This window comes from Lithobates pipiens, unplaced genomic scaffold (assembly GCF_037356315.1).
Source record: "Lithobates pipiens isolate NorthernLeopardFrog02 unplaced genomic scaffold, aLitPip1_a1.2 Scaffold_8, whole genome shotgun sequence".
NCBI classification, from domain to species: Eukaryota; Metazoa; Chordata; class Amphibia; order Anura; family Ranidae; genus Lithobates; species Lithobates pipiens.
This window is the reverse complement of record NW_027507903.1, coordinates 661,254,450-661,268,463: the sequence shown is the minus strand read 5'-3', so window position 1 is coordinate 661,268,463 and position 14,014 is coordinate 661,254,450. Positions and strand designations below refer to the sequence as shown.

At 42.8% G+C, this 14,014-nt stretch overlaps 1 protein-coding gene across 2 annotated transcripts in view; it reads right to left on the bottom strand.

The window, feature by feature from the left end:
• Positions 1–14,014, bottom strand: part of LOC143961821 (phospholipid scramblase 1-like) — an 85,216-nt gene that overhangs the window by 17,595 nt on the left and 53,607 nt on the right. For both annotated transcript variants that reach the window (XM_077471154.1, XM_077471153.1), the window contains exons 4-6: positions 7,485–7,527; positions 2,540–2,760; positions 2,218–2,379 (exon numbers count right to left, since the gene is read on the bottom strand). In XM_077471154.1, the coding sequence (XP_077327280.1) occupies positions 2,218–2,379; positions 2,540–2,760; positions 7,485–7,527 (426 nt within the window). The remainder of the gene's footprint in view (positions 1–2,217; positions 2,380–2,539; positions 2,761–7,484; positions 7,528–14,014) is intronic.

Below are 14,014 nucleotides of genomic sequence, written 5' to 3'. Positions count from 1 at the left end.
GACTGACCGGCCAGGAGACTCCTGGTGTTTCCCACACACCATGAGATTATACCTTGACTGATAGGCCAGGAGACTCCTGGTGTTTTCCACACACCATGAGATTATACCTTGACTGACCAGCCAGGAGACTCCTGGTGTTTCCCACACACCATGAGATTATACCTTGACTGATAGGCCAGGAGACTCCTGGTGTTTTCCACACACCATGAGATTATACCTTGACTGACCAGCCAGGAGACTCCTGGTGTTTCCCACACACCATGAGATTATACCTTGACTGATAGGCCAGGAGACTCCTGGTGTTTCCCACACACCATGAGATTATAGCTTGACTGATAGGCCAGGAGACTCCTGGTGTTTCCCACACCAAATGACTATATACCTTGACTGACAGGCCAGGAAACTCCTGATCTGTTTTGCCTTCTATAACATCACACTGTACATGGACCGAAAATCCAGGTGACTCCTGATCTGTCCTGTCCAGGGGTGGACTGACCATTCGGGCACTGCCCGAGGGCCCCATGCCACCAAGGGGCCCCATCAGGGTTGTCAGCCTCAATAAAACCAGGGACAGTATGTAAAAATCTGTGTTTTTTTTTTAAATCTCAAGATTATAGCTGCCACACCTCTCCAGTATCTTTCAGTGTGTGTTTGTGTATTCTGTGTGTATATTGTGTGTGTGTGTGTGTATACTGTGTGGCCCCGTAATCTATTGCTTTAGGGCCCATAATCTTCTACTATTGCCCGGGGGGCCCTATAATCTCCTATTGCCCAGGGGGCCCCATGAGTTATCAGTCCGCCCCTGGTCCTGTCCACCATGACATCAAACTTTGACTTACAGGTCAAGAGACTTCTGATTTGTCCCATCCACCATGAAATCATACCTTGACTAGCAAGCGAGGGGATACCTCGTCTGTCTCATCCACCATGACATCATACCTTGACTGACAGGTCGGGAAACTCTTGATCTGTCCTGCCTACCATTCCATCATACATTGGCTGATAAACCAGGAGATTCCTAGTCTGTCCTGCCGACCATGACATCATACCTTGACTGAGAGGCAAGATGATTTCTGGTCTGTCCTGCCTACAAGAACATCATGCCTTGACTGAGAGGCAAGATGATTTTGGGTCTGTCCTGCCCACCATAACATCATACCCTGACTGACAAACCAGGAGACTCCAGGTCTGTCTTGCCCGCCATGACACCCAGCCAGAAGACTTCTGGTCGGTCCTTTTCATTATGAAGCAATCATACCATGACTGACATGCCAAGAGACTCCTGGTCTGTCCTGCCTATCATGACATCATAATGTGATTGAGAGGCAAGACGATGTCTGGTCTGTCCTGCCCACCATGATATCATACCTTGACTGAGAGGCAAGACGATTTCTGGTCTGTCCTGCCCACCATGATATCATACCTTGACTGAGAGGCAAGACAATTTCTGGTCTATCCTACCTACCATGACATCAGATGATTCCTTGACTGAGAGGCAAGACGATTTCTGGTCTGTCCTGCTTACCATGACATCATACCTTAACTGAGAGGCAAGATGATTTTGGGTCTGTCCTGCCCACCGTGACATCATACCTTGAATGGGAGGCAAGATGATTTTGGGTCTGTCTTTCCCACCATGACATCCTACCTTGACTGAGAGGCAAGATGATTTCGGGTCTATCCTGCCCACCATGACATCATACCTTGGCTGAGAGACAATATGATTTATGGTCTGTCCTGCCTACAATGACATCATACCCTGACTGACAAACCAGGAGACTCCAGGCCTGTCTTGCCCGCCATGACACCCAGCCAGAAGACTTCTGGTCAGTCCTTCCCATTATGACATCATAGCTTGACCGACAGGCAAGGCGATTCTTCCTCATGCCCATGAAAAGCACTAGGTCCCATTCCATGGTGGGAATTGTAGTTTGATACAGAAGCAATGAACAGGAGAAGAGAGATGATGTGGGCATGTCGTCGTCATCATCGTAGTCCAACTTGGATGCCCAGAAAAAGGTGACAACACCACAGCTAAACTGAGCGATTGTTGTCACCCTAGAAAGGAAGTGGCTGTGGATACGCTTTTTTTTTTTTCTGGTAGGATCACCAAAATTGGATTTACTTCAAAACAAGAATGAAACTTTTTTCGAAAACACCCTAAAAAATGTAGAAGAAGATATTTGGATGGAGGTTGGCGCCAGGGCCTCGTCTCACCTGGAAGTTAATGTCTCCGCAGCAGCTGGACATCAGACACGGCCCGACCACCTTCAACACCGGCTCCCGACTCTCCGTCATCAGGGAGTATTTGGGGAGGAACGGGTGCCACGTCTGGGCAACGTAACCGATGGTTTGACCCGGGGGGCTCTGCACCTCCAACTGCATGACAGACAGACAGACAGAAAGAAGTCACCAACACGGGAAGAGTCACGGAGGACCAAGATATGATATTTAATGAAAGAGACGGATAGCAATATATACACAGGCCTGAAAATATCACTCGCGATTTGAGTTTAGCCGCGGCGGCGCGGCGTCTCACCTCCTGTAAGCAGCAGGGGAAGCAGCAGCTGGAACATCTGAGTGGGCGGACAAAATGGATGACCTCCCGTCCCGTGTAGTCGCAGACGTGCAGATTGAGGGGGCGGAGGGATCCGCAGCAGCAACGAGCGCACACCGTGCTCCTCTCCTGCACCGAGAATATCCGCTGACCCATTATATTCCGCAGCTCATACTGATTGCAGGTCTCGAAGCCCGTGATCGCTGCAAGGCAACCAGGAGGAACGTGTTAATGATCACTCTCGTTTTTTTTTTAATCTGGTAAATATTTTAATACATAAATCCAGAAAATTAAAAAATTGGAACCCCCCCCCACAAGAAAAAACCAACACTGCCGGTCACCGAACCCCCCCGCCAAGAAAAAAACCCATCACCGACGGTCACCGCCCTCCTCAGATATACAAATAGATACGATGCAAAAGACATTGCTACAATGAAACTAATACTGATCATCAAAGTAACAAGTACAAGTATTATGTACTTGTTATTTATTATATGCTTGTTATTTTATATTTATATATGGCGATTATGTATTATATACTTGTCAATTATTATACGTTTATATTTACTATAGGTTTATCATTTATTATATACTTTTTTATTATTATATACTTGTTATGTATTATAAGCTTGTTATTTATTTAATACTCTTGTTATGTATTATATGCTTGTTTTTTAAATATTCATTATATACCATAATTGTTATTTATTATGTACTTATTATTTAGTATATACTTTTTTCATCATATATTTATTATTATTTTCCAATATGTAATATAAACAAATCATCGTGTTTATAAGCCGGGCCCTCTGATCCCTCCTGTATTGATGTGTAATGTCTGCCCTCGTGTTGCAAAAGCACTGCACAAACTGTTGGCACTATATAAATCCTGTATAACAATAATAATAATAACAATAAACAGGAGGGGGGTCATTAGAGAAGATTGTGCGGTTCCCGGCAGCACCACCAGGTGGCAGCACATCTCCAAGGCTGGTCGCTGTGCTGCGTCAACAAGAAGAAGAGCTCCGCTCCCCTCTCAGTCTGTCCCAGCCACACTTCCCACAATGCAACGGGGCCTTCTCTATAGTTCACCAAAGTCCCTTCCCTGCAACATGATATCTGCAAACTAACAATCCTGAATATTCCGCAGCCTTCTATTCCACCGCAACCCCCCATCACTGCCCCGCCACCCAATCATATCAGCAGAGGACCATGTATCACTGCTACATACACACTACATACAATGTATCACTTCTACATACACACTACATACAATGTATCACTGCCACATACAAACTACATACAATGTATCACTGCTACATACACACTACTTACAATGTATCACTTCTACATACAAACTACATACAATGTATCACTTCTACATACAAACTACATACAATGTATCACTTCCACATACAAACTACATACAATGTATCACTTCTACATACAAACTACATACAATGTATCACTTCTACATACACACTACATACAATGTATCACTTCTACATACAAACTACATACAATGTATCACTTCTACATACAAACTACATACAATGTATCACTTCTACATACACACTACATACAATGTATCACTTCTACATACAAACTACATACAATGTATCACTTCTACATACAAACTACATACAATGTATCACTTCCACATACAAACTACATACAATGTATCACTTCTACATACAAACTACATACAATGTATCACTTCTACATACACACTACATACAATGTATCACTTCCATATACAAACTACATACAATGTATCACTGCTACATACAAACTACATACAATGTATCACTTCTACATACACACTACATACAATGTATCACTTCTACATACAAACTACATACAATGTATCACTGCTACATACACACTACTTACAATGTATCACTTCTACATACAAACTACATACAATGTATCACTTCTACATACAAACTACATACAATGTATCACTTCCACATACAAACTACATACAATGTATCACTTCTACATACAAACTACATACAATGTATCACTTCTACATACACACTACATACAATGTATCACTTCTACATACAAACTACATACAATGTATCACTTCCACATACAAACTACATACAATGTATCACTTCTACATACAAACTACATACAATGTATCACTTCCACATACAAACTACATACAATGTATCACTTCTACATACAAACTACATACAATGTATCACTTCTACATACACACTACATACAATGTATCACTTCCATATACAAACTACATACAATGTATCACTGCTACATACAAACTACATACAATGTATCACTTCTACATACACACTACATACAATGTATCACTTCTACATACAAACTACATACAATGTATCACTGCTACATACACACTACTTACAATGTATCACTTCTACATACAATGTATCACTTCTACATACAAACTACATACAATGTATCACTTCCACATACAAACTACATACAATGTATCACTTCTACATACAAACTACATACAATGTATCACTTCTACATACACACTACATACAATGTATCACTTCCATATACAAACTACATACAATGTATCACTTCTACATACAAACTACATACAATGTATCACTTCTACATACACACTACATACAATGTATCACTTCCATATACAAACTACATACAATGTATCACTTCCATATACAAACTACATACAATGTATCACTTCTACATACACACTACATACAATGTATCACTTCTACATACAAACTACATACAATGTATCACTTCTACATACACACTACATACAATGTATCACTTCTACATACAAACTACATACAATGTATCACTTCTACATACACACTACATACAATGTATCACTTCCATATACAAACTACATACAATGTATCACTTCCATATACAAACTACATACAATGTATCACTTCTACATACACACTACATACAATGTATCACTTCTACATACAAACTACATACAATGTATCACTTCTACATACACACTACATACAATGTATCACTTCTACATACAAACTACATACAATGTATCACTTCTACATACACACTACATACAATGTATCACTTCCACATACAAACTACATACAATGTATCACTTCTACATACACACTACATACAATGTATCACTTCCATATACAAACTACATACAATGTATCACTTCTACATACACACTACATACAATGTATCACTTCCACATACAAACTACATACAATGTATCACTTCTACATACAAACTACATACAATGTATCACTTCTACATACACACTACATACAATGTATCACTTCTACACACAAACTACATACAATGTATCACTTCCACATACAAACTACATACAATGTATCACTTCTACATACAAACTACATACAATGTATCACTTCTACATACACACTACATACAATGTATCACTTCTACATACAAACTACATACAATGTATCACTGCTACATACAAACTACATACAATGTATCACTTCTACATACACACTACATACAATGTATCACTTCTACATACACACTACATACAATGTATCACTTCCACATACACACTACATACAATGTATCACTGCTACATACACACTACATACAATGTATCACTTCTACATACACACTACATACAATGTATCACTGCTACATACACACTACATACAATGTATCACTTCTACATACAAACTACATACAATGTATCACTGCTACATACACACTACATACAATGTATCACTTCTACATACACACTACATACAATGTATCACTTCCATATACAAACTACATACAATGTATCACTTCTACATACAAACTATATACAATGTATCACTGCTACATACAATGTACCTACAATATATCACTGCTACATACAATGTATTACGTCTACACACAAACTACATACAATGTATCACTGCTACATACAAACTACCTACAATGTATCACTTCTACATACACACTACATACAATGTATCACTTCTACATACACACTACATACAATGTACCACTTCTACATACACACTACATACAATTTATCACTTCTACATACAAAGTACATACAATGTATCGCTCCTACATACAAACTACATACAATGTATCACTTCCACATACAAACTACATACAATGTATCACTGCTACATACACACTACATACAATGTATCACCTCCACATACAAAGTATGATTCCTGATCGGAGATTGGTGGAGTCCTGAGCAACATTCAGCCTTTGTGTAGAGAAAACGCACATTTTCATTCTTTCCGGTCACACATGGCGGTGTCATTAATTATTCTCGGCTCTCCCACACATCTACACGCGGGTGCGGCCCCGTACGGCTGGGTGGGGTTGGTGCTTGGGGAATGGTCCGGGATCCCGGATGTCTGGTTGAACATCTGAAACCCCCCAACACCCCTCCATTCCGTGCAGTTGGCAGTTGTAGTGTGGTCATCCCCCCCCCCGCTCACTTCCTTGGGTGCCATTTTTGCAGCCATGGCATGTGCCCCATCCCGTCCAATCGGCATGTAAGGCATCTGGGTAAGACCGCAGCCCAACCACCTATCTCTACTACCCTGACCACACACCGTGCTGTACAAGGAGGCTGCTTGGATGGGGTGGGACACAAATGCCGTGGCTGCCTGGCTTCGCTTTACGGAGGAGGAGAACCCTCGTTGGGTTGAGTGGTCAGAACCACCACCACCAAATACAATTCAGGTCAATGGGGAAGCACCACGACCACCCTTCATCCTGGACTCAGATGTCTCTTTCTGATTTCACTGGACACTGAGAGCTTCTCACCACCAGCAAATCAGATCAGAGCCCCGCCCTCATTTCCTGGCTGGAGAACATCCAGCATCATCTAGCCTTTCCTCCCCAACCTGCATGCCCCGCCCCTTTTATTGGTTGGATTTCAGTTCTTTCCATCACGGAGGCGCCGGTTCCTCTCACTCACCTTCTAGAAGTTCTGTCTTCTGGTGGATGAGGATTTGGTCTATCTGAAAGAGGAGAAAGAAACGATCAGATAATGGCGCCAGCCGGTCACATGACATTGTGCGCCCCGCCCCCTACAACCACCACTGAGAATACAACTCAACAATGTACACATGGTTTATTATACAATGTATCCACACAGGAGCAATACACACTACACAGAGAAACACTGTTACCATGTGCATTGCCTTGAAAAAGTATTCATACCCCTTGAACTTCTCCACATTTTGTTGAGTTACAACCAAAAACGTTAATGTATTTTATTGGTATTTTATGTGATAGACCAACACAAAGTGGCACATAATTGTGAGGTGGAAGGAAAATGATAGGGGGGAGGGGGGGGGGGGGGCATTTGTATGGTGCCCCCCGGAGTCAATACTCTGTAGAACCCACTTTCATTGCAATTACAACTGCAAGTCTTTTTGGGGATGTCTCTTCCAGCTTTGCACATCTAGAGAGGACATTTTGCCCCCTTCTTCTTTATAATATCTCAAGCTCTGCCAGATTGTATGGAGAGCGTCTGTGATCACCAATTTTCAAGTCTTGCCACAGATTCTCAAAGGGATTTAGGTCTAGATCAGTGATTCTCAAACAGGGTTTCCGTGGAACCCAAGGGTTCCTCCAGAGGTTGTAGGAGTTCCTTCAGCATTGGGCAAGTTCTCCCTCTCGGATAAGTTCCCACTCACACCATTGATCTTTTTAGCTATCTGTAAGGAGGTAATTCTTCCCACTGACCACAAGTGTAAGACCCATTCTTCCCAATGACCACAAGTGTAAGGACCATTCTTCCCAATGACCACAAGTGTAAGACCCATTCTTCCCAATGACCACAAGTGTAAGGACCATTCTTCCCAATGACCACAAGTGTAATGACCATTCTTCCCAATGACCACAAGTGTGAGGACCATTCTTCCCAATGACCACAAGTGTAAGGACCATTCTTCCCACTGACCACAAGTGTAAGGACCATTCTTCCCAATGACCACAAGTGTAAGGACCATTCTTCCCAATGACCACAAGTGTAAGGACCATTCTTCCCAATGACCACAAGTGTAAGGACCATTCTTCCCAATGATCACAAGCGTGAGGACCATTCTTCCCAATGACCACAAGTGCGAGGACCATTCTTCCCACTGACCACAAGTGCAAGGACCATTCTTCCCACTGACCACAAGTGCAAGGACCATTCTTCCCACTGACCACAAGTGTAAGGACCATTCTTCCCCCTGACCACAAGTGTAAGGACCATTCTTCCCACTGACCTCAAGTGTGAGGACCATTCTTCCCAATGACCACAAGTGTAAGGACCATTCTTCCCACTGACCTCAAGTGTGAGGACCATTCTTCCCAATGACCACAAGTGTAAGGACCATTCTTCCCAATGACCACAAGTGTGAGGACCATTCTTCCCAATGACCACAAGTGTGAGGACCATTCTTCCCAATGACCACAAGTGTAAGGACCATTCTTCCCAATGACCACAAGTGTAAAGACCATTCTTCCCAATGACCACAAGTGTGAGGACCATTCTTCCCAATGACCACAAGTGTGAGGACCATTCTTCCCAATGACCACAAGTGTAAGGACCATTCTTCCCAATGACCACAAGTGTAAAGACCATTCTTCCCAATGACCACAAGTGTGAGGACCATTCTTCCCAATGACCACAAGTGTAAGGACCATTCTTCCCAATGACCACAAGTGTGAGGACCATTCTTCCCAATGACCACAAGTGTGAGGACCATTCTTCCCACTGACCACAAGTGTGAGGACCATTCTTCCCAATGACCACAAGTGTGAGGACCATTCTTCCCAATGACCACAAGTGTAAGGACCATTCTTCCCAATGACCACAAGTGTAAAGACCATTCTTCCCAATGACCACAAGTGTGAGGACCATTCTTCCCAATGACCACAAGTGTGAGGACCATTCTTCCCAATGACCACAAGTGTGAGGACCATTCTTCCCACTGACCACAAGTGTAAGGACCATTCTTCCCACTGACCACAAGTGTAAGGACCATTCTTCCCACTGACCACAAGTGTAAGGACCATTCTTCCCAATGACCACAAGTGTAAGGACCATTCTTCCCAATAACCACAAGTGTAAGGACCATTCTTCCCGATGACCACAAGTGTGAGGACCATTCTTCCCACTGACCACAAGTGTAAGGACCATTCTTCCCACTGACCACAAGTGTAAGGACCATTCTTCCCAATGACCACAAGTGTAAGGACCATTCTTCCCAATGACCACAAGTGTGAGGACCATTCTTCCCACTGACCACAAGTGTGAGGACCATTCTTCCCACTGACCACAAGTGTGAGGGCCATTCTTCCCAATGACCACAAGTGTAAGGACCATTCTTCCCAATGACCACAAGTGTAAGACCCATTCTTCCCAATGACCACAAGTGTAATGACCATTCTTCCCAATGACCACAAGTGTAAGGACCATTCTTCCCAATGACCACAAGTGTGAGGACCATTCTTCCCAATGACCACAAGTGTGAGGACCATTCTTCCCAATGACCACAAGTGTAAGGACCATTCTTCCCAATGACCACAAGTGTGAGGACCATTCTTCCCAATGACCACAAGTGTGAGGACCATTCTTCCCACTGACCATCACACTAATGCAGCCTTTCTCAACCTTTTCAACACAGAGGAACCCATGAAATAGTTCTCCCGTCTCGGGGGAACCCCCTGCTAAAAATTAGAAATCTACAACTCATGATACATTAGTGTGATGGTCAGTGGGAAGAATGGTCCTTACACTTGTGGTCATTGGGAAGAATTACCTCCTTACAGATAGTTAAAAAGATCAATGGAGTCAGTGGGAACTTATCCGAGAGGCAGAAATTGCCCAATGCTGAAGGAACCTCTACAACCTCTGGAGGAACCCTAGGGTTCTATGGAACCCTGGTTGAGAACCACTGCACTAATGTACCATGAGTTGTAGAGTTCTAATTTTTAGAAGGGGTTCCTCAAGACTGGAGAACTATTTCAAGGGTTCCTCAACACCGGAGAACTATTTCAAGGGTTCCTCAAGACCGGAGAACTATTTCAAGGGTTCCTCGAGACCGGAGAACTATTTCAAGGGTTCCTCAAGACCGGAGAACTATTTCAAGGGTTCCTCGAGACCGGAGAACTATTTCAAGGGTTCCTCGAGACCGGAGAACTATTTCAAGGGTTCCTCAAGACTGGAGAACTATTTCAAGGGTTCCTCGAGACCGGAGAACTATTTCAAGGGTTCCTCGAGACCGGAGAACTATTTCAAGGGTTCCTCGAGACCAGAGAACTATTTCAAGGGTTCCTCAAGACTGGAGAACTATTTCAAGGGTTCCTCGAGACTGGAGAACTATTTCAAGGGTTCCTCAAGACTGGAGAACTATTTCAAGGGTTCCTCGAGACCGGAGAACTATTTCAAGGGTTCCTCGAGACCAGAGAACTATTTCAAGGGTTCCTCAAGACTGGAGAACTATTTCAAGGGTTCCTCGAGACTGGAGAACTATTTCAAGGGTTCCTCAAGACTGGAGAACTATTTCAAGGGTTCCTCGAGACCGGAGAACTATTTCAAGGGTTCCTCGAGACCGGAGAACTATTTCAAGGGTTCCTCGAGACCGGAGAACTATTTCAAGGGTTCCTCAAGACTGGAGAACTATTTCAAGGGTTCCTCGAGACCGGAGAACTATTTCAAGGGTTCCTCGAGACCGGAGAACTATTTCAAGGGTTCCTCGAGACCGGAGAACTATTTCAAGGGTTCCTCAAGACTGGAGAACTATTTCAAGGGTTCCTCGAGACCGGAGAACTATTTCAAGGGTTCCTCGAGACCGGAGAACTATTTCAAGGGTTCCTCAAGACCGGAGAACCATTTCAAGGGTTCCTCGAGACCAGAGAACTATTTCAAGGGTTCCTCAAGACTGGAGAACTATTTCAAGGTTTCCTTGAGACCGGAGAACTATTTCAAGGGTTCCTCTGTGTTGAAAAGGTCGAGAAAGGCTGCTCTAGACATTGACTTGCCCATTCTAACACATGAATATGCTTTGATGTAAACCATTCCATTGTAGCTCTGGCTGGATGTTTCGGGTCGTTGTCCTGCTGGAAGGTGGACCTCCGCCCCGGTCTCAAGTCTTCTGCAGACTCTAATGCCGCGTACACACGGTCAGAATTTCCGACAGAAAAAGTCAGATGGGAGCTTTTGGTCAGATATTGCGACCGTGTGTACGCCCCATCAGACTTTTTCTGTCAACCTTTCCGACGGACTAATGCCGCACACACACGATCGGAATTCTCGTCGGAAAAAGCTCAGATGGTTCTTCCTGTTGGAATTTTCAACAGAATTCCACTCAAGCTGTCTTGCCAACACACGGTCACACCAAATTCCCACCGCCAAGAACGCGGGGACGTACAACGTGTACGACGGGACTAGAAAAAGGAAGTTCAATACCCACAGTAGCCAATAGCTTCCGTCTCGTAGTTGAATCTGAGCATGCGTGAGTTTTTTGGCGTGTCGGAATTGCCTACACACGATCGGGATTTCCGATGATGGATTGAACAGAGCTCCCTGAGATGATCAAAGCTCGGGAGATATTTATATATATATTTTAAACTTAATTTTATTGTACATTTTACAGAGTAGAAAGTGGAAGGTTGAACATTTGATGAACATTTGATGAACATATGAACAGTCATATGAGGAATAGATTATCTCGTATCAACAAAAGGTATAGATAGGTCATGGGGAGGCATTTAGGAGCCAAATGTCCCGGAGCTTTTGGAATTGAGGAATTTGAAGGTGGGGTTTGGTGTACAGAAATTCCACCGGGCGATGGTTATTCAGAAGAGCGATCAGCGCTGAGCTAGAAGGGGGGGGGGGTCCAATTTTTGGCAATAGCTAGTTGAGTATCAATAAATATATGTGAGAGATGACTGTGTGCAGGGGGTGGACTGACAACTCATGGGGCCCCCGGCAATAGATTATGGGCCCCCGGCAATAGATTATGGGGCCCCCGGCAATAGATTATGGGGCCACACAGTATACACACACACACACATACAATGTACACACAAATACAGTATACACACACACACACACACAGTATACACACACACACAGTATACACACACACAGTATACACACACACACACACACACACACACAGTATACACACACACACAGTATACACACACACACAGTATACACACACACATACAGAGTATACACACACACACAGTATACACACACACACAGTATACACACACACACACACAGAGTATACACACACACACAGTATACACACACAGTATACACACACATACAGTATATACACACAGTATACACACACATACAGTATACACACACATACAGTATACACATACAGTATACACACACAGTATACACACACAGTGTACACACACATACAGTATACACACACATACACACACATACAGTGTACACACACAGTATACACACACACATTATACACACACACATTATACACACACACATTATACACACACACATTATACACACACAGTATACACACACATATACACACACATATACAGTATACACACACAGTATACACACACATACAGTATACACACACATACAGTGTACACACACAGTATACACACACACATTATACACACACAGTATACACACACACATTATACACACACACATTATACACACACACAGTATACACACACACATTATACACACACACACAGTATACACACACACATTATACACACACACATTATACACACACAGTATACACACACACATTATACACACACACATTATACACACACACAGTATACACACACACATTATACACACACACACATTATACACACACATTATACACACACACATTATACACACACAGTATACACACACATATACAGTATATACACACACAGTATACACACACACACAGTATACACACACATACAGTATACACACACAGTATACACACACATACAGTGTACACACAGTATACACACACATACAGTATACACACACACACATACAGTGTACACACACAGTATACACACACAGAATACACACACACACACACACACACACATACAGTATACACACACAGTATACACACACACACACACACACACACATACAGTATACACACACAGTATACACACACACACACATACATTATACACACACACACACATACAGTGTACACACACAGTATACACACACACACACACAGTATACACACACAGTATACACACACACACACACACACACACACACACACACACACACACACATACAGTATACACACACACACACACACACACACACACACACACACACAGTATACACACACAGTATACACATACAGTATACACACACAGTATACACACATACAGTAAACACACATACAGTAAACACACACATACAGTATACACACACAGTATACACATACAGTATACACACAGTATACACACACATACAGT